At 51.9% G+C, this 19,863-nt stretch overlaps 1 protein-coding gene across 4 annotated transcripts; it reads right to left on the bottom strand.

Moving 5' to 3' along the window:
* Positions 1-820: 820 nt before the first annotated feature.
* On the bottom strand, positions 821-17,463 carry fgfr1a (fibroblast growth factor receptor 1a). 4 transcript variants are annotated; one of them, XM_076025643.1, is made up of 17 exons: positions 17,262-17,463; positions 11,694-11,948; positions 11,490-11,579; positions 10,905-11,077; positions 9,450-9,573; positions 8,914-9,104; positions 8,533-8,683; positions 5,360-5,556; positions 4,416-4,561; positions 4,210-4,331; positions 3,858-3,968; positions 3,112-3,302; positions 2,904-3,026; positions 2,729-2,799; positions 2,436-2,573; positions 1,931-2,036; positions 821-1,796 (listed from the first exon to the last, which is right to left on the bottom strand). In XM_076025643.1, the coding sequence occupies exons 1-17, from the start codon at positions 17,461-17,463 to the stop codon at positions 1,632-1,634; spliced, it is 2,556 nt and encodes an 851-aa protein (XP_075881758.1). In that variant the 3' UTR covers positions 821-1,631. The 4 variants fall into 4 exon arrangements, with proteins under 4 accessions (XP_075881758.1, XP_075881760.1, XP_075881759.1 ...); XM_076025645.1 differs by having other exon boundaries at positions 5,366-5,556; XM_076025644.1 differs by lacking the exon at positions 8,533-8,683 and adding an exon at positions 7,418-7,562.
* Positions 17,464-19,863: the final 2,400 nt, after the last annotated feature.

Raw genomic sequence — 19,863 nt, 5'->3', positions numbered from 1 at the left:
GTCACCACCACCACCACCACCAGAGCCAGAACTCGGAATCAGCAGGAGAAACCGACAAACACCTGAGCAGCTGGCAGCTCCTGCTCTCGACCCTGGAAGCTTTCATGCGAGACGCTGCGTGTCGTGACCCTCGTCACACAAAGAATGAAGAGCCGTAAATCATCTCCGCAGTCAGCCGGCCATCTGCCGGCGCCGATAACGGCCTTCAGACGACGGCACCTGCGACCATTAGCGGGTTATAAAGAAGCCGAGCGGTGCCGCCCATATCCTCCGCGCACCCTCCCCTCCCCCCACAACCTCCACCTTCCTCCTTCCTCCTCGCCGTCGCCTCCAGTGTCCGAAACTTTTTATTGCAGCCCGTTTCCAGGGCCGGGTGATATTCTGCTGCCGGCTTTTGCAGCGACCTCGGCCTTGTTTGAAAGACGATGACATCATGGTGAAGATGCACCACATCCCCCACACCCACCCTCTACCCCACCACCACCGCCCTTTTAAACAGATTAAACAGCCTCCTTGCTTCTTCACTTTCAGCCAGTTGCACAGCGACGGCGACCAGGGGCGATGCATCAACTGGTGGCTGAGAGCCAGAGTGAGACACACACACACACACACACTAAGAGAGTGAGAGAAAGAGAGAGACAGCTGCCAAACTGCTCCGCCCCCCAAACAGTAAATCAGTTTTAGTGCCGCTTCTGCTGCTGGACGTTTCCTCTGACGTCAGCCATGCATTTTTATATCCGACGTGCCAAACACACACACACACAATATACAACTAGCACACACTCACACACACACACTAAACAGGATTCCAACGCCGAGGTTTGTTCTCTTTGATTTCATCAACATTTTATTGAACATTTTCATCCTTTTTCACTGTGACCAGAACGTCTCTGCAGCCAGATGCCACTTCCTGTTGACGCAGGAAGTGGTGGAGCGGTGGGGGGGTGTGACACGATTCTGCAGACATGGACAGAGTGAGCTTTAAAACACACACACGCGCACACGCACACGTTTACATTTTAAAAAATACAAACCCCGATATATATATATATATATATATATTTATATATATTTATATTTCCCATAGATGATTATGCAATAAATTTACGTTGTGATACAGAACAACAGAAACTGGCCTCGTCATCTTCAGCATGTTCAGCATCAACTGCCCCTAAAAACTAGGTTCAAAAAAATAAAGGAAAAAAAAAAATCTTACGCAACAACAGCGACAACGACAAAAAAAAAATCTTTGTACAAAAAAAAGAATGGTTCATGGTAAGAAAAATAAAGGGTACGATGTAAATATATTTCCATATTTATAATTTTTTAACTGTATTTACAGGTCACGGTTTACCAATCGTCGCTCTGGATTTCGGCGAGATCAAAGTCCAGCGCTGTTTTGGTCATGTTGCCCTGCAACTTGCAGCGCCCCCCAGTGGCCAGGAGGGTCACTGCAACGTGTCCTATTTCACAACAAAGTGTCCCGCCGTGAAACCGGCTGCAGCGTTCAGTCCAGCGGTCTCCACGGCTGGCACGGCGTTTTCCTCCACACGCACAACCCCGCCCCCTTTCCCCCACGCTTGGGTGTCGGAGGGGGCAGGGGAGGTCCGGTTGAAAGGGGGGGGTTCAGGTCAGCGTTTGTGGACAGAATGAGGAGGGAACTTGGGCAGGCAGGGCTCCTGGGCGCCGGCGTCGTGGGAGAAGACCGAGTCCTCACCGGAGGAGCAGGTGGAGCTGCGGGTGTCGGGGTAGCTGGGGGAGTACTGGTCCAGAGGCACCGACAGCTCCAGGTACTCCTGGGGGGGGGGGGGGGGGGGGGGGAGATCACACACACACACACACACAGACTTTAATGGCTGTGATCTGCTGTGGAGCTGCTGCAGATGCTTTTGGTGAGGAGGCTGGGTGGAGGTGGAGGGCGGAGACTCACCTGGTTGGACGTCATGGCCAGGCTGCGGTCCAGGTCCTCCACCAGCTGCTTGAAGGTGGGTCTCTGGGAGGGGACGGCGTGCCAGCAGTCCCTCATCATCATGTACCTGCACAGGTGAGAGGGCGAGCACACACAAGTTCAACTATCAGTGGTCACATGAGCGACACACACTCCTGCTTCCTGTTACCTCTCGAAAGAAAAAGAAAATTGTGTGTCTGTGTGTGTGTGTGTGTGTGTGTGTGTGTGTGTGTGGGCTGCATGACTTGGTGCGACTCTGCCATTGAAAACAGTCATCATGAGCTTCTGTGGTGTAATTAAGTGACAACAGCAGCGCCGCCGCCGCCGCCGCACTGCCCCGGTCTGGCCACAGAGGCGGCGACAAACACCAGGTCTGGAGTCGGGGGAGCGTTGAGATGAGCTCCACCTGGACCGGCTGTCAGAGTCACAGCCAGCTCAACCACACCGCTAACAGAAGTGAGCAATCGGAGGCCAGCAGCGTCCTTACAGCTCGTGGGTGCAGGTGGACGGCTTGTCCATCCGGTGGCCTTCCTTCAGCAGCTTGAAGAGCTCCTCCACCGGGACGCCCGGGTAGGGAGAGCCGCCCAGGGTGAAGATCTCCCACAGCAGCACCCCGAAGGACCAGCTGCAGGAGGACACACCAGCAGGGAGGACAGACAGACAGTCAGAAAGACAGGCAGGCAGTCAGTTAGAGAAACAGTCAGTCAGTCAGTCACAGTCAGACAGACAGGCAGTCACAGTCAGACACAGTCAGTCAGGCAGTCAGTCAGCGCTACTCACACGTCACTCTGATGGGTGTACACTCGGTCGAACAGAGCCTCGGGGGCCATCCACTTGACGGGCAGGCGACCCTGAGGAAAGGGGAGGAGCCACACAGCTCAGCGTCTAGCAGCAGCAGCAGCAGCAGCAGCGGCAGCTGACACTCAGGACCAATCAGAGGGCAGCGGTTACTCACGTTGGTGGTCTTCTTGTAGTAGTCGATGTGGTGGATGTCCCTGGCCAGGCCGAAGTCGGCGATCTTCATCACGTTGTCCTCCGTCACCAGGACGTTGCGGGCGGCCAGGTCCCGGTGGATGCACTGAGCCAATAGGAAACCAGCTGGTGTTAGTGGGGGGTGAGGGGGCGGGTGGGGGCGCAGTCTGTCCTGATTGGCCGGCGGTTACCTTTTTAGAGGACAGGTACTCCATGCCCCGGGCCACCTGGAAGGCACAGGACACCAGGTCCTTGATGGACATGTTCTCCACGGGCACCTGGTCTGGGTTGTAGCAGTACTCCATGCCTGGGGGGCGGCGGGCCCGCAGGTACTCCCGCAGGTTCCCCTTGGAGGCGTACTCCACGATGACGTACAGCGGGCCTGTGAGGGCGAGCGAGCCAGAGAGACAGGGAGAGAGCGTGATATTCCTCTTTATGTAACATGTGAGAAACCACCTGATGAGAGTGAAAAGCTTTCAGCCATATTGGAGAGGTTTTTCCAAGCTGAGCTGTTTCCATCACCAGTTTTTATTGCCATGTTCAGGTTTGGTGCAGTTCTAGGGGTGATGGACACACAGTGAGGGAGAGAGAGAGGGAGAGAGAGGGAAGACCAGAGGCCTTCAGCTTCTGGAGGAGCCGGTCAGAACCAGGCAGGTCTAGCTGCTGCTGCTGCTGACAAACCTTTTCTTTCTTTCTATTTTTTTTTTAAATAAGATATTGAATGGCTGTCAACCATGTGACAGATCACATGACTACAGGAAGGAAGTGGCCTGCAGGGTCAGCAGCGGTTCAGTGGACTTGATCCTTCTGGAGTTGTGGAGCTCGGCCGCAGCTGTCAGCCTCACTCGGCTCATCAGAGTGTGTGTGTGTGTGTGTGTGTGTGTGTGTGTGTGTGTGTGTGTGTGTGTGTGTGTGTGTGTGTGTGTCTCTGTCCTACCGTCCTGTGTGCAGGCTCCCAGCAGGTTAATGATGTTCTTGTGTTTGCCGATGATCTTCATCATCTCCATCTCAGAGATCAGGTCCGACAGGTCTTTCTCTGTGGCGTCGGCTGGAGGAGGAGGAGGAGGAGTGAGGAGAGGTGAGGAGGGGTGAGGAGAGGTGAGTCAGTCACAGCGTAGCCAGCAGACCCTCCAACCAGAAGCTCCGTGACCACCTGCTGCTGGGTTCCCAGCTGCAGCCTGAGGCTGCTGTAAACTACGCCTCCCTCCCCTCCCCCATCCCTCAGTCTCCCAGAGGTGCAGGTGTCCTGGCTGTGTGTGTTCGGTGCAGCAGGTGCAGCTTTCACTCACACTTCAACATCTTGACGGCCACCTTGGTCACCCGGTTGGGCTTCTCCTTGTCCAGGCCCAGAACCTCGGCCATCACCACCTGACCGAAGCAGCCTTCTCCCAGAGGCTTCCCCAGCACCAGCCTGCACCACCGAGAGGGAGAGGAGGAGGTCAAGAGGGAGCCCAGTGTCCTCCTGGAGGAGGAGGAAGAGGGGGCGTGGCCTGACCTGTCCCGGGGCAGCTCCCAGCGGGGGTCCTGGGGCAGCTCGTACTCTGAGACCCCCGACAGCATGGGCGAGCCGCTGGAGGAGAGGCGGGAGGGGCGGACCAGCATCACCCCGGAGTGGATGGAGGAGCTGGAGTCCACCGAGACCTGGGGGGAGGGCAGGAGACTGACATTACTCCCCTCACAGTGGACACACCCCCAACACTGAGGAGACCCTGCAGAACTCCTGGAGACAGTCTTCCATCCGTCTGAGCTTCACCATTTGGCTCTTTGCAGGTGAACAACACAGTTCCTGGGCGGAATCAGCTGTGCCGGGTTGGTCCCGCCCACTCAACAACCTCCTGGGATTGTTTGCTCAATGTAAATATTTCATATTTATTCACAGTTTCAGCTCAAGCCACGGTTGATGATCTCTGTGGTTGAACACAGATCCATCCTGCAGTGTGTCCTGGAGGTCTTCCGAGTCTTCAGACTCACCTGAGGAGCAGCAGTTCAGCAGGAGCTGGGAGGCTGCCTGAAGACATGCCATGGCGTCACCGTAGGCGTGAATCTCACGGTAAGAGGAGAAAACAAGCTACATGGAACGCACCCCACCCTCGATCTCAAGCACCCGGCTGGTTGTGGAGCCCACATAGAGTTTTGGAAAGAAAAGGAACCAGGAAGTGAAGATACCAGCGGAGGAGCAGCTGTGTGCAGACTGACACTGCTAGCAAGCTGAACAGACAGACAGTCAGACAGACAGTCAGACAGAGAGACAGTCAGTCAGTCAGAAAATGTCCAAGCTAGAAAAAATGAAAATGTTTTCTCCTGGAGTTTGTCAAGAGGGATTGCAAGTCTGAAAGCCACCAGCAGGATATCAGAATTGCAATCTTCTGCAATCAGAAGAAAGTAGAAGAACTAGAAGGTAGAGAAGGTAGGCATGTGTGGAACCCCCTATCTACTTTCTGTTACCTGTCTGCGCAGCGGGATGCTCTTGGCCAGCTTGTGGACGGCCAGCTGGCTGTTGAAGTCGCTCTTCTTGGAGGAGGAGCGCAGCTTGACGATGATGGCGATGGTTGCCATGACGGCGATGAAGAAGCCGCCCACGCAGTAGATGACCACCTCCAGGTAGGTGTGGTTGGCCGGAGGGTAGTGGGGCTGGGCTGGGCGGCGGAGGGGGAGGGGTCAGTGGCGCGGAGGGTCAAAGTTCATTTTGCACAAATCAACACTAACCAGGCCAGACCAATCGCACGTTGAATGCTCCGAGTAAAAAAATGGATGAAAATCAGATCCTCACACACACACACACACACACACACACACACACACACACACACACACACACACACACACACACACACACACACACACACACACACACACACACACACACACCAGTTTCACCTCTACAGGAAACAGTTGTCTGGTCACATGACCAAACCTCTGGCCCTGTGTGTGAGTGCAGGAGGATCCCAGTTTACACGGAGCAGCAACACAATCACACCATCTAATCTGTAAACTGTACAACAACGTATGAACAGTTGTGTGTGTGTGTGTGTGTGTGTGTGTGTGTGTGTGTGTGTGTGTGTGTGTGTGTGAAGAGGCCGGCTGAAAAGCAGCCTGATAATTGGGCAAAATGCAGAGCCAATTATCAGAGCCGGCTTCACACCGAGTCCAACACAAACAGCAGTTAGAGCAGACAGACAGACAGACAGAGGGGATCCGCAATGAAATATGGGCGTCGCCACGACAAACAACTCAGGTTTCTATATCAACTCCTCCAGTGTTTACGTTATTTTTTTCACTCCTACAAAAACGTGGGGTATTTGATGATGGCTAACTGGCCGCGTCAGTCATGTGATCAGAGCGCAGCCAGTGTTACTGCGCTGTGGTGTCGAGGCTCTCTCAGTAGCTGTGTTTCCATGTCAGCTGTTTGCAAAATAAAATCCATATTTCTAAAATTTCTACAAAGTACAATTGTGATTTGCAGGTGTTTCCATTGCATAGTGTGAAGATCATCAGCCCTGATTCCACAGCTGCAGAAGGTCTGCAGCTGTAGAATCAGGACATTGTGTGCGTTTCAATCTGAGCGACAAAACTTCAAAAAAAGCAACGTTTCCTCATGACAATGTTTTCGTTCTGTTCCTAAAATTAGCCCAGTAGTCGTACATACAGATACGTACATGTACAGGTACTACCCGAAAAGTTAGAATATCAAGTAAAAGTTGTTTTATTTTGGCAATTTAACATAAAAGATGAAAGCAACACATTTTATTGAGCCATTCCACGCAAATTGACATCTCAAGCAGTTCCTTGTTTGCTGATTAAGATTTTCAGCTTATTAAAACCACAAACCCACCAACTCAGAAAATTATTATAAAATTTGAGGGTTTTTTTAAGCTGCAAGGCCTGATCAGCAAAATCCAAAGAAATAAAAACTTGAAATATATTGATTTGCATATTATTCCTTTATATAATGTGTCAAATTCACCTTTTAAGTTGAATTGCAGAAATACAACAACCTTTTCAGGATATTCTCATTTTCTGGCTAGTACCTGTATATAAATACATATTTTGTTATTTGTAATAACATGTTTTTGAGACGTTTTTGCTGCCATGATTTGCTTTCCTTCTACTCTGGGTCCTGTGGAGCAGCCACTGCTCACTGAGCCCTCAGTCTTGTATCTACTTCCTGGATCAGATCTCCAGGGGACACTGTCTCCCTTATCAAGACCTCGACACTCTGAACCTGGGCTTCGGGTTGTTTGGCGATTTCATTGGAGGGACAGACAGACAGAAGAACATGGTTGGAGCTCTCCCATCACCAAGGTGGAGATGGAGGAGGAACCATGTGGAAGAGGAGGAGGAGCCTCTGAGCCTCGGCTTCCCATCACAATCAGAAGACTGACGGGAGCCTGTTCTGATGGATGCCACAGCGACGAGGTCAGAGGTCAGAGGTCGGAGAGAGAGGGAGGGAGGGAGGGAGGGAGGAAGGGGCAACAGGAGAGAGCGAACCACTGATACCTTCAAACACGGTCAGCCATGCAGAGTGGTGAGAGAACCCGATAGAATTGCCCGCCAAGCAGGTATACTTCCCAGCGTCATCAATAGACACATTCCTCAGCTGCAGCACCTCCATCTCCTTGTCCGTGGTGTTAAGGCCGGCGTTCTAGAAGATAACAGAGACCCAGAGGAGAGGCCCGAGGGGGGGGGTGAGTGAGTGGGGGAGAGGCGGGGTTCCCAGAGGGGGCGAGGAGGAGGAGCGGAGGAGCGATCTCCTCTCAATCCGACACCGTCTGTTAGTGGAGAGGGGGGCGGGGTTCATGGCAGACTCCGCCTCCGCCGCAGGGACACACCCACCATCACCACATCAAACAGCACCTCAGCACCAGCTACAGTATCTCCACATGCAGGAAGAGACAGATCCACATGGAAAACTGGCCCGCGGCAGAGCGGGTGGGGGTGGGGGGAGGAGCTTCAGGGCGAGTGGGCGGAGCCTTGGCCCGGGAAGGAGGGGAGGGGGTAGGGAAGTGTACGGCACTACTGTACATTCAGGTATATTTCACTGTATAATAACTTGTATGTAACATGTATAACTACGCAGTTATATTATTTATATACATCAACACTTCTGCATGTCCTTGTGTTTCTATTTGAATTATATATCTATATATATTTTTCCAGTATATAAATACAGAAGGGTTAGGGTTAAGGTTAACCTCCTCATGAGAGTCAAAACCTTTGAGTCGTATTGGAGAGGTTTTTCCAAGTGGAGCTGCTTCCACCACCAGGTTTTATCATGGCCATATTTAGGTTCTGCTCAGTTCTGGGGGTGATGGAAACGCAGCTCCAGCAAGAGAGAGAGATGATGAAGGGGCGGGAGAGAGGGCGAGGGAGTGAGGGGGGGAGGCAGGGGGAGGGAGGGCCTTATTAGGAGGGCACGGCGCTCCGCCATCAACCTGAGACTAAACACTTCCAAGCGCTCTGCCGGGGAATTTTCCATCGCGTCATTTACAGTCAGGAGCACTGAGGCGGTACAGAGAGGAGGAGGAGGAGGAGGAGGAGCAGGAAGGGGGTAGGGGAGAGGAGGAGGGCGTGTCCGCCTGGCCATGGCTCCTCCTCCTGCTGGCCGCCGTTACCTGTGGGCCGGTAGCGGGTGACGGTCAGCCAGGCCGACTGGTTGGCCTCTCCTATATAATTGGACACTTTACAAATATACTCGCCGCTCTCCTCCTCCGTCACGTTGTGGAGCGTCAGCACCTGAGCGTCGGTGCTATTCACCCCAGAATGCTGGAAATAAAAACACGGCGTGGTGAACAGAAACCGGGAAGACATTGAAGCTTTGTTCTTTTTTTCTCAAAAGCAGGATGAGCTGCAGGTTCGAGGGGGTTGAGGTGTTGAAGGTTGAAGACGTGGTGCTGGATGCTTGGTTGACGTCTCACTCCAGCAGGATCTGTGGGAGGGTGGAGGACGAGGGGGCGGCGGCGGCAGCGGCGGCGGCGACGTGAAGCTCCGCCTACCTTGAGGACGCGGACGTACGGCAGGCCGTCGGGCCCCAGGCTGCTGCCGTTGACCTCGATGTGCTTCAGCCACTGAATGTGCGGCTGGGGGTCGCTGAAGACCTTGCACTCGAACGCCACGTCGCTGCCCACCACCGCCGTACGGTTGGCGGGCAGGCCGGCCTGCAGGATGGGCCTGTGGGGGGAACGCTCTGCAGGAGGGGGGGGGGGGGGGGGGGGGGGGGGGGGGGGTGCAGGTTAGACCAGGTCCGGCCCTCTAAACATGAAGACAATAAAGAGCTCAACATGGAGGGGCTTCAAAGACACTGGTTTGGTTGCAACTTACAGCAACATGTTTTCTACATATCCCATCATAGATGAGGTGTCTCACCAAAACACTCCATCCATCTGCTGCTGCTCCGCTACCCCCCTCTGGCAAGTTTTAGCACCCAGTGTGGCCCCACCAGTCAGAGAGTTTGCCCACCCCTGACCATGTGACCATGTGACCATGTGACTGGGAGGAAGTGAGGGACAGACGGAGGGGCGGCTGGACTCACCGACCACGTCCAGCTGGTAGGTGTGGTTGATGCTGCCATACTGGTTCTCCACCACGCAGGTGTAGTTGCCCTTGTCGGAGGGAACCACAGACTCCATGATGATGGTGCACAGGTGTTCCCGCAGCTGCAGCAAGCAGAAGGACAAACAAGAGTCACTAGAGGAACCAGATCCGTTTTTTTTTTTGTTTTTTTTTACCTCACACGGGGCCCTCTAAACATCGCAAATATGACTTGACACCTTGTAGACATCTGGACCCTTCCCCCGCTCTAAGCAGCAACCAGTCTCCAGGTCTCCAGGAGTCTCCAGGTCTCCAGCTGCCAGATGTGCTCGGCTTCATACACATGTGCCCTGCATTATCCCCACCACTCCCCCTCCCAAACAGAACAACTCTCACTGTATGACGATGAACTGGAAACAGGAAATACCTAGTGGCCAGATGATGAAGTGCACCCCCCCTCAACACCACCAGCACCAGCACCACCCTCTGGTGGTGCTGGTGCAGGAAGCTGAGAGGAAACTCCCAGATGTTTGCCAGCAAACGGAGAGGTTGTGAGGGTTCCGCTCAGCCTCAAGCAACAACTGAATGAAGCCACGATGGAAGGATTGATCCTGCTTCCCTTTATACGTGTGGCTGCCAGGAACAGGTGTCACTTCCTGTATTTATCCCGCATGCCGAACACACACAGGAAGTGCCCCCCCCCCTCCCGCTGCCTGTTTAAGAGTGAATTATTTAAAAACGCACGGTGAAAAAAGGGGGATTTTAATATCGCAACACTCCAACGTCGATACCTCTTTCAAAAGGTACAACAACTTACGCCAGGCCTCAGGTGGCGCTGTGGTTTTACTCCCTGAAGGCGGAAGAAGAAGAAGACCTGGGGACCAGTGTATCTACAGAAGCAGCAGCTCGCTAACATAGCACAGCATAGACGACAGAGTTGAACTTCTGCTTGGAGTGGATTCAGTTTTAGTCCAAGTCTTTTGACTAAAATGTTGTTTAGTTTTAGTCATAATGTAATCATCTTAATTGTTTTAGTTTTAGTTGAGGAAATATCATCATGGTTTTAGTCGACTAAGACGACAGTCGATTTAGTCCATTCCTGATATCTTCGCGCCACAGATTTTACAAAGTGTTTTCTTTTTTTCATATCAAATGTGAAGTGCGTCCAGATGTCCCGGCCGACAGCAGCGTTAGCCGGTGCGGTGGTGGCAGCGTGATGACGAACAGCTGCAGCCGCTCCTTCGCCCAACAGATGAAGCAACCCGCCGAGGTCCGGCTCACTCTGCTGGAGGCGGCAGTAAAACCGCCGTCCTATCAGTGCTGCAGCTCTGGGCTTATCGGACCAGCGGCCCACCCTCATCCTCAGGTCAGGGTGTTGGTTTACTGACACTCTTTATTGGTGGATGATGACATCATCACCTGCCACCAGCTGGGCGGGGCCGACTCTGCTGCCTACCTTGAAGCCCCCGATGCGGTGGTCCCTCTTGAACTCCTTGCCGTTCTTGTACCACTTGAGGCTGGGGGTGGGGTTCCCGTTGGCCTGGCACCTGAACTTGACCGTCTTGCTGGCTGGGACGGCGTGTAGCTTCTTCTCCATCTTCTCTGGGTGAGCCCACGAGGGAGCCAAGGCTGCACAGGAAGGAGAAGAAAAGACAGAGAGAGAGAGAGAGAGAGAGAGAGAGAGAGAGAGAGAGAGAAAGAGAGAGACTTTGACTGGGTGGGTTTCATCTGTCTGTGGGCTGAAGGGTGGAGGAACCTGGAGCAGCTGGAGAACTTCAGAGGAGACGCAGCTAGACCATCTAGTTTAAATCAGAACATTGTGCAGGACTTCCAGCAGATCCACCGCAGATGTTTTTGTTGGAGATCATCAAATTGGAGTGAGATCTTCTCATCTCTACTTCTCATCTAGCTTTAAAATCCCTCATGCTGAGGGAAGAAAGGCCAACTGGTGAAGACCGAGCGTCTAGAGGGTGCTGAAGTTCCCTGTGATGAGTCTGTGAACTCAGCAGCTCCGCCACTCTTCAGTGAAGGACACACTCACGCATCTCCTTCTGGCTCCCCAGCAGCTTGGCCTCCTCTGAAGACGACTCCTCATCCTCGTCATCGTCCTCGGATGAAGCCAGAATGTCAACTGGAGTGGGGGAGGTGGGGTGGGGGGGGGGGGGTGGAGAGAATAGTTAACCAGTCAGAGAGCTGAAGACACAACGCTTCTACTGATGCTGCTGCTGCAGGTGCAGGTGTCCACCTGTGACGTTGAAGAAGATGCTGCTGTTGCCGCTGGTGGTGCAGCTGTAGAGGCCCGAGTCCGACAGCTCCAGGCTCTCGATCTCCAGCTGGCCGCCGCGGAGCCGCGTGTGCTCGTCCTCCACCAGGGCGGTGTGGTCCTTGGTCCAGCTGACGGTGCGGGCGGGGCCCTGGGCAGGATCCTGGGCGGGGCAGCTCAGGCGCAGAGGATCTCCTGTGTATTGTGTGAAGAGCTCCACCGGCGTCTCTAAAGACACTGAGTGAAGGAGAGAGAGAGTGAGAGAGAGAGAGAGAGAGAGAGAGAGAGAGAGAGAGAGAGAGAGAGAGAGAGAGAGAGAGAGAGAGAGAGAGAGAGAGAGACAGAGAGAGAGAGAGAGAGAGAGAACAAAAGAAATCATGTTAGAATAGAAAATTAGACATTTTTTCATCATTGCATCTGGTGAGTGACTGCCAGGACGAGAAGAACAAAAACCACCAAGACTGAGAGTCACTGGCAGGCAGGAGAGCTTCAAACTCCGGGTGGCTGCAGAAAGATCAAACTCAACATCCAATCAGTGAGAAGCGTCTGACCCGAGGAGAGAGACAGAGAGAGAGAGCGACAGAAGAAGAGGAGAGAGGGAGGGCGAGAGAGAGCCTCCTCTCTCTGAGCGCCGCTGCTTCTCCTCAAATCCAATCACAGCCTGGATGAGTCAAAGCCGCCGTGGTCCAGCCGCCTCTCGGAGGAGGACAGAGAATCCAGTTAGCGGCGACGAGGGGGGAGGAGGGGGAGGGGACACCTGCGGCCCCGCCGCTCTAAGTGACGACCTGGCCCGGGTGGGAGGGGCCTAACCAGGTTACACTGACGCCTCGTCCGTCAGGGCAAAGCAGTCAAACAAACGACAACAAGCCAAAACAAAATAAAAAAGGGTTGGGCCTCTTGCAGTTCACCCCGGTCACCACTGGGGCCGAACACCAAGCCTCCAGACATTTGTAGCACCGACTGAAAAAAAGCTCCGACCGACCCAGCATCCAAAAGTCAGTCATCTAGGAGTTCCATCCAAGAAGGTCAATCTCAGCGCCTGCCAGCCAATCATCATTCAGCATCAAGATCTAAAGTGGCTGCTGATTGGCTTCCACGTCATAGAAGGCTGGAAATAATGACACTGGAAACTGAAACCTTTGTGTTACGTCAGAGTGAAAATAAGCATCGTGCCACAGATTCTAAAGTGTCTCCACTTCATGAAGGATCAGAAAGAAGCTGGAAAACACTGGATGAAGTGGAGGATGAAGGATGACAAAGTGGTTCTGGAGTCAAAGCCTCCTTAGAATCAGCGGGGAAATGGAAAATAAACATTCTGCTGTTTTTGTACTTGTTTAAAGTGGTTTTAAAACATCCAACTGGTATAACTGATATTGAAAGTGACAAAAACCTTTGAACGGTGTCCAACCCTGCTGCATGTTAGTCCTGCTCCAGTGTGAGGGAACCTGAAGGAACAACATGTGCATACTGACCTCTGCTGCAATACACACCTGGGCAACATTTTAAATACATGTTGGTGCAACTGCATTTTAACCCAATTTGTGCAACACATTTTAGAACTCATTTTATTACCATGTCACAGTGTTGCCTCTCACACGTGCACTGTATATGCCTTCCGTTTTTAATGTTTGTCTGCTGTTATCATTAATGATTAATCATTGTCTGTTGTCAAACAGTCTTTTATGTGTGCTGTGAATTTCATCCATAGGGATAAATCAAGTATCCATCTATCCATCCATCTATCTGTCCATCTATCCATCCATCCATCTATCTGTCCATCTATCCATCCATTTATCTATCTGTCCATCTATCCATCCATCCATCCATCTATCTGTCCATCTATCCATCCATTTATCTATCTGTCCATCTATCCATCCATCTATCTATCTATCATCTATCCTGTCCAAACTCGCTCTCATTATGCTTTGTACAGTATGCTCAATATGCATGATACTGCTGCAGTCTCTGTGTCCCCGGCAGGTGATGACCACTGCGCCAGGAGCTGGATTGTGCTGTCCTGGGGGTCTTGGTGTCATCGCTTTGTCCCACCACCACGCCTAGGACCTGGACTTGTTCTATCTTCAGATTGTTCATCGAGCTAGACTCTTGCCTTCCAAAGCATGGACAATTACAGCCCACGCGGACAGCAGCCTTGAATTATTTCTTATTCTTTGTATCTATATCCGTTTTGTGAATGGCTGGTTGGTGTATCTGTTTTTCACTCTGTCCTGTCTACCACCCTGGCTTTCTCTCTTTCTCTGTCTCTCCTCTATTATTGTATTTCCCCCCAACTACTCATAGGCAGATGATGGCCCTCTGGAGACTGGTTCTGCCCTAGGTTTCTTCCCACTGGGGAGTTTTTCCCAGCCACTGTCGCATCTTGCTTGCTCCGGGGGCCCGGTTCTCTCTGATTGTATAAAGCGCTTTGAGACGCCATTTAGCGCTGTACAAATAAAGTTTTATTATTATTATATTATTATCCATCCATCTATCATCTATCCATCCATCTATCATCTATCCATCCATCCATCTGTCCATCCATCCATCCATCTATCAATCCATCTGTCCATCTATCCAAAGGTACAGGAGTGAGACTGAAGTGCAATATCCCTCTAAACACCGGGGGGGAGGGGGCAAACTCTTAGGCCACAATGGGAATTTGACGGAGGGAGCCGGAGCAGCAGCAGATGGATGGAGTGTTTTGGTGAGCCACCTCATAAATGTATTATGGAAGATATTGCTTTAACATCCATTGAAAATGAAGCAAAGCAAAGTGGCCGCAGCAGCAGCAGATGTCTTTGAAGCCCCACACGGTGCTAATGAATGGGTGAAACACAGCTACAACAGGACTGACTGACCATTAACATCATTTCCTCAAGTTCAGAGGGCCGGATTAAAGAACTTAACGGGCCACATACGGCCCCCGGGCCGCAGTTTGCCCAGCCCTTCACTTGCAACGCTGTGCCAGTCCCTCCACCTGCGGCACCGACAACTTGAAAACCAGAAAATCAAACTGAGAAATGAAAGAAACAAAGAGTGACTCATGATTCACGTCCAGACTCTGTGCTTCCTGCTCGGCCCCTCCGGCAGCTTCCAGGAAAAATCATATTGGCCCACAGATAATCGAATGGAGAGCAAGCGGGCGAGCGAGCGAGGGCCCCGGAGGTGAGATCCAGTCAAAAAGCACACGCTGCTTGTGAACACGCGTCCTCACAAAAGAAAAAAGAAAAAGGAAAAGCCTGCTTGGCCCCGCCCCCTTCCCGCCCCTCCCCCAGCAGACGGGGCTGGAAGCGGCAGCGTGTGCACGAGGGCCTGCAGCCGCAGGTCCCACCACCGCCTGTTGCCACGGCGACGCCACCCGGGCCCACTGGAGGTATTTCCTGGATCACATGTGTCCGACCCGGCGGGGGGAGGAAAGAAAGGGGGAGGGTGGGAGTGGGGGGGAGATCAACTTTCCCCTCCGAAAACACAAACCAGCGGCTGGAGAGCCGAGCAGGCACCAGCAACTGACTGACTGACTGTGTGTGTGTGTGTGTGTGTGTGAAAGTGCGTGTGTGTGTGTGTGTGTGTGTGGAGATGGCCCCGATAAGACCGCGCCAACGTCCCAGCTGCTAATCTGGCCGCAGACATCATAAAACGCTGTAAAAAGCAGTAAAATGCAGTGGGGACCCAGCGGTGAAGAGAGTGAACTGGGACTCAGGAGCTGGGACTCAGGAGCTGGAGGAGGAGGAGGAGCAGCAGAGTGCCGAGGTGTCTCCACACTCTCCCTCCTGCTGCTCTGGAGCGGATTAGAGACCCGCAGCACCTTATCTGCAGAGTTCTTTCCTCTCCGCACACCAGCGGGGGGCGCAGCGGGCTGCACTGATTGACGTCTTTTAAAATCACGTTAATTGCAGGAACGGTGGCAGGAATTTTGAAGAAGAAAAAGAAGGAGAACAAGAGCAAGAAGAAGAGGAAGAAGAAGAAGAAGAAGAAGAAGAAGAAGAAGAAGAAGAAGAAGAAGAAGAAATCCCACCAGGTGGAGGGGGTTGAGGGGGGGAGGGCGGGGGGGGAGTCAGTCAGGAGTCTGTAAAGTGAGGACTCACTAAAAAAGGAAGTGAGCCGGCAGCAGCAGCAGCTTCTCCGGCTCTGTGTATGTGTGTGTTGGGGGGGTAGGAAGTAATACGGAGCTGGAACGACTGCTGGGATTTCCTGCTCTTCCCCAGAGTGGCTGCTGCTGCTGCTGCTGCTGCTGCTGCTGCTGCTGTGGAAGCAGCAGGAAGCATGTGAATGTCTACTAGCAGGAACCAGGAACCTCTCCAGGAACTCGGTGTCCTTCTCGCGATCTAGCCGAGGTCTGAGAGAAAGAACGAGGAGCCTCCAGCAAAGCAAAGCACACGTCGTCAGGAAGGACACGCAGCGGCACGCTGCAGCACGGCTGAAGCCCCGCCTCCTGTCCAACAATGGCTCCGGCTCCTGCCTCAGCAGGTCCTTCTGGCTGCGGCTCCAGAGCAGTGCTTCTCCAGTGGAGGAGCTTCAGGACTCACATTTTATTCCTCATCGCGAAGTCAAGACCCACATTTATTCCACGATTAAAAACGCCAGGCTACATTTTTATCACATCTAGTGAATGAACTGAATTGTGAGTCCTACAAAATAAATGGCCAACATTTTCTCTATAAACATATAAAATTTAAAAACCCATTTAAAAAGATCTTTAAAAAGGAAAAAAGGTTATTTGCTGATGAAGCCATGAGACAATCAAAACAACTCTGCCAACCCACTGTTCGGGTCGCGACCCACCAGTTGAGAAACACTGACTTAGACCATTTAGCCACCTCCAAAAGTATTAGCATTTAGAGGAAATTGACCCAAAATGCTGCAGTACTCATGCCAGGCCCTTGTGTGGCGCTATGAGAAGAAGAGGAAGAAGAAGAGGAAGAAGAAGAGGAAGAAGGAGACTCTGGCTAGGGACGGGGCTACTAGAACATAGCACTTTCAAAGCTTCCCACCATGGAGGACGTTTCCAAAAGAAATGTGCCGCTTGGCTGAGAACGCAAAGGACAAGGAACAATTTTTCCAGCAAAAAGCTTTTTCAGCGCCCGCAAATCCACCACAGTTTGATGCATCGCCGCCGTGGCGCCACGAGAAGACAAGAAAAGAGAGCATGTGACTCGTTAATCTGTTTGCTCTTTGGAATGAAATATTCACTGAGTGGGAAACGGCAGCGCGGCTCCGCTGTGATTTACAGCTGCACACAAAAAAACATGTTTTTATTTTTTTATTCCCCCCCTAACCCTAACCCCCCCCCGATGGACGCAGGAGACGGAAGCAACGTGACCTCCTTGCCAGCAGGGGTCACCAGGGGTCACCGCCTCAGCCACTGTGACGGACAGCCTGGAGTGTGCAAAGAGAGAGAAGAACTCCTCCACCGAAGGGCATCCATCACCCAGCAGTGTGTGTGTGTGTGTGTGTGTGTGTGTGTGTGTGTGTGGCCATTTGGTGATTACAGACGCCCCTCCAGTGACAACAAACACCTCGCTAAGGAGGAGCAGCAGCAACACTGCCTACCTTCATCGTCTGCGCTGGCGGACCAGCAGCGGGCGGCCGGGACCTGGAGCAGCAGCAGCAGCAGCAGCGGTGGACACAGGAGGAGGGACGCGGGCCTCCTCCACCTCCTCCTACTCCTCAGCAGCAGCAGCATGGTCTTACTGGAGGAGCTACAGCTGCCGGACGTCCTGCCACTGGATCCCCATCCAGACGAGAGGAGCATGAGAGCAGAGCTGCATGTGGAGGAGAGCAGAGAGGAAGGGTGGAGCAGTGAGTGCAGGGAGGCGGAGGAGCAGCAATCAGACAGCAGACGACACCACAACAACACAACACGGCTGAACGGCAGCAGAAGACGCCTGGCGGCTGCTTCAACTTGTGGACTGGGGGACCGGGGTCCAGGTTCTGAGGGACCGGGGTCCAGGTTCTGAGGAACCGGGGTCCAGGTTCTGAGGCAGCGGTGGCCAAGCTGAGGCCCGGGGGCCTTGGCGATCAGGGAGGGTAATAATAACATCACAATGATAAAGCAAGGAGATAAATAAAAATCACTAAATATGTAACGTCAGTGCAAAACATGTTGTTTTTTTCATATATATAATTTACGCTGACTCTACTGCATGGTAATAACATGAGACAGTCGTGACCTGGGCTTCCCAGCAGGCATTCTGAGGGCGACTGAACCAAAAAGAAAAAACACTGGAAAAACTAACCGCTCGCCTGCTCACACAGTGACAGAGAGACGGTTCCGTAAATGAAAACGCAACATGTTCACAGACTTTGCAAAACAAACAAAAAATTTTTAAAAATTAAAAAAACTGTCCAAACATTCCGCAGTGAACCACAGAAGAAGAAGAATTCGGTTGGTTTTTCACGTAGACCTGCAGCCTCCTCAGGTGAGAGAGCACACACACACACACACACACACACACACACACACACACACACACACACACACACACACACACACACACACACACACACACACACACACACACACCTCCCAGATGTGTGACCAGCAGCTCCTCACTCAGATCCATCACCTCACAACAACACCATGCCCCCCCCCCTTCTCACTCTAGCAGCCATTTGTTCTGACTGAGGTGGGGGAGGGGTTAGGAGGCGGGGCTTCACCTCCCTCATCGCTCACAACTCTGTTGCATAAAAACGACAAGAACGGCATCAAACAACAACAACAACAACACAACTCTCCAGCTGTGGCTCGGCTCCACCCAGGCTGGACCCGAGCAGCCGGTCCCGGCCGGTCCTGAGGGAACTGCTGGCCCGGTCACAGCCAGCGTTGCTGACTCACAACTTGGGAAAGAGCCAATGAGGATTGAGCTTCTGAGGAAACCGCAGCATGTGTGTGTGTGTGTGTGTGTGTGTGTGTGGCCTCAGCCACGCTGCCTTGGCCAGAGAGGGAGGATGACACTGGAGTGTGTCATCGGGTTACACACACACACACACACACAGTAGAATAATGTGTCATCGGGTTACACACACACACACACACACACACACACACACACACACACACACACACACACACACACACACACACACACACACACACACACACGAATGGTCATCCAAGAATCACAAGCAGCTTTTATTTGGATGACAAAGAAAAAAATTGAGAGTGAAAGAGCAAAAATACTTGTTGCAGTACTTCTACACCACAAGAAGAGAAGACATATTACAGGCAGGAGAGTTTTCATTTCCAGTTTTCCGTTCTGTGAATAAAGTCAAAATTTCATGAAAAAAAGTCGACGTAAGAAAGACAAAGTTTTGTGAATAAAGTTGAAATTTTGAGAATAAAGTCGACGTTAAAAAAAAGACGAAATTTCGTGAATAAAGTTGAAATTTTGAGGATAAAGTCGACGTTAAAAAAAAACGAAATTTCGTGAATAAAGTTGAAATTTTGAGAATAAAGTCGACGTTAAAAAAAGACGAAATTTCGTGAATAAAGTCAAAATTTTGTGGAAAAGGCTGACGTAAAAAAAAGTCAAAAATTTCGTGAATAAAGTCGACGTTAAAAAAGACAATATTTTGTGAATAAAGTCGAAATTCCATGACTGGAGGATGCAAATAGAGTGGAAGTTGGCGAGCAGACTGGATGGATGGTGGATGAAGCCAGTTAGCCACAGTCATCAGGAAACTGGCGAAAACGGAAGTTCTCCACTGAGCCTCTCCACTTTATTCCCCACATTTTGACTTACATCAAACTACTTCACATTAAGTGCAAAATTTACTTACTCATTTATTACTTTGACGAAATTTCACCTTTGTTACGTCAACTTTATTCTCGAAATTTCGACTTTAATCTAAAAATTTTAATTTTATTCTCAAATTGGAAACTTGGAAAATAAAATTCCATTTGAATTGTTTCCTCTCCTTGTGGCCCTGGTCCTCCTCCTCCGTCAACTGACGCGTCTGCGGCTCGATGAAAAACACTTGTCACGTTTCACAGCAGCAGAACTCGGAGCAACAACTCTGCCTCAGTGTGAACGCAACCAGCTTCCCCCCCCCCCCTGGGAAAAATACACAAAATGGCTCACCACCCTGAAGCCAACGGAGCGCCAACACACACAAACACACAACCTCCGTTGTTGTTGCTGCTGCTGCTGCT

The sequence above is a fragment of the Nelusetta ayraudi genome, unplaced genomic scaffold, assembly GCF_046127955.1.
Source record: "Nelusetta ayraudi isolate G7.1 ecotype Tasmania unplaced genomic scaffold, CSIRO-AGI_Nayr_v1 ptg000018l, whole genome shotgun sequence".
NCBI lineage: Eukaryota > Metazoa > Chordata > Actinopteri > Tetraodontiformes > Monacanthidae > Nelusetta > Nelusetta ayraudi.
This window is presented reverse-complemented; position numbering and strand designations above follow the sequence as displayed.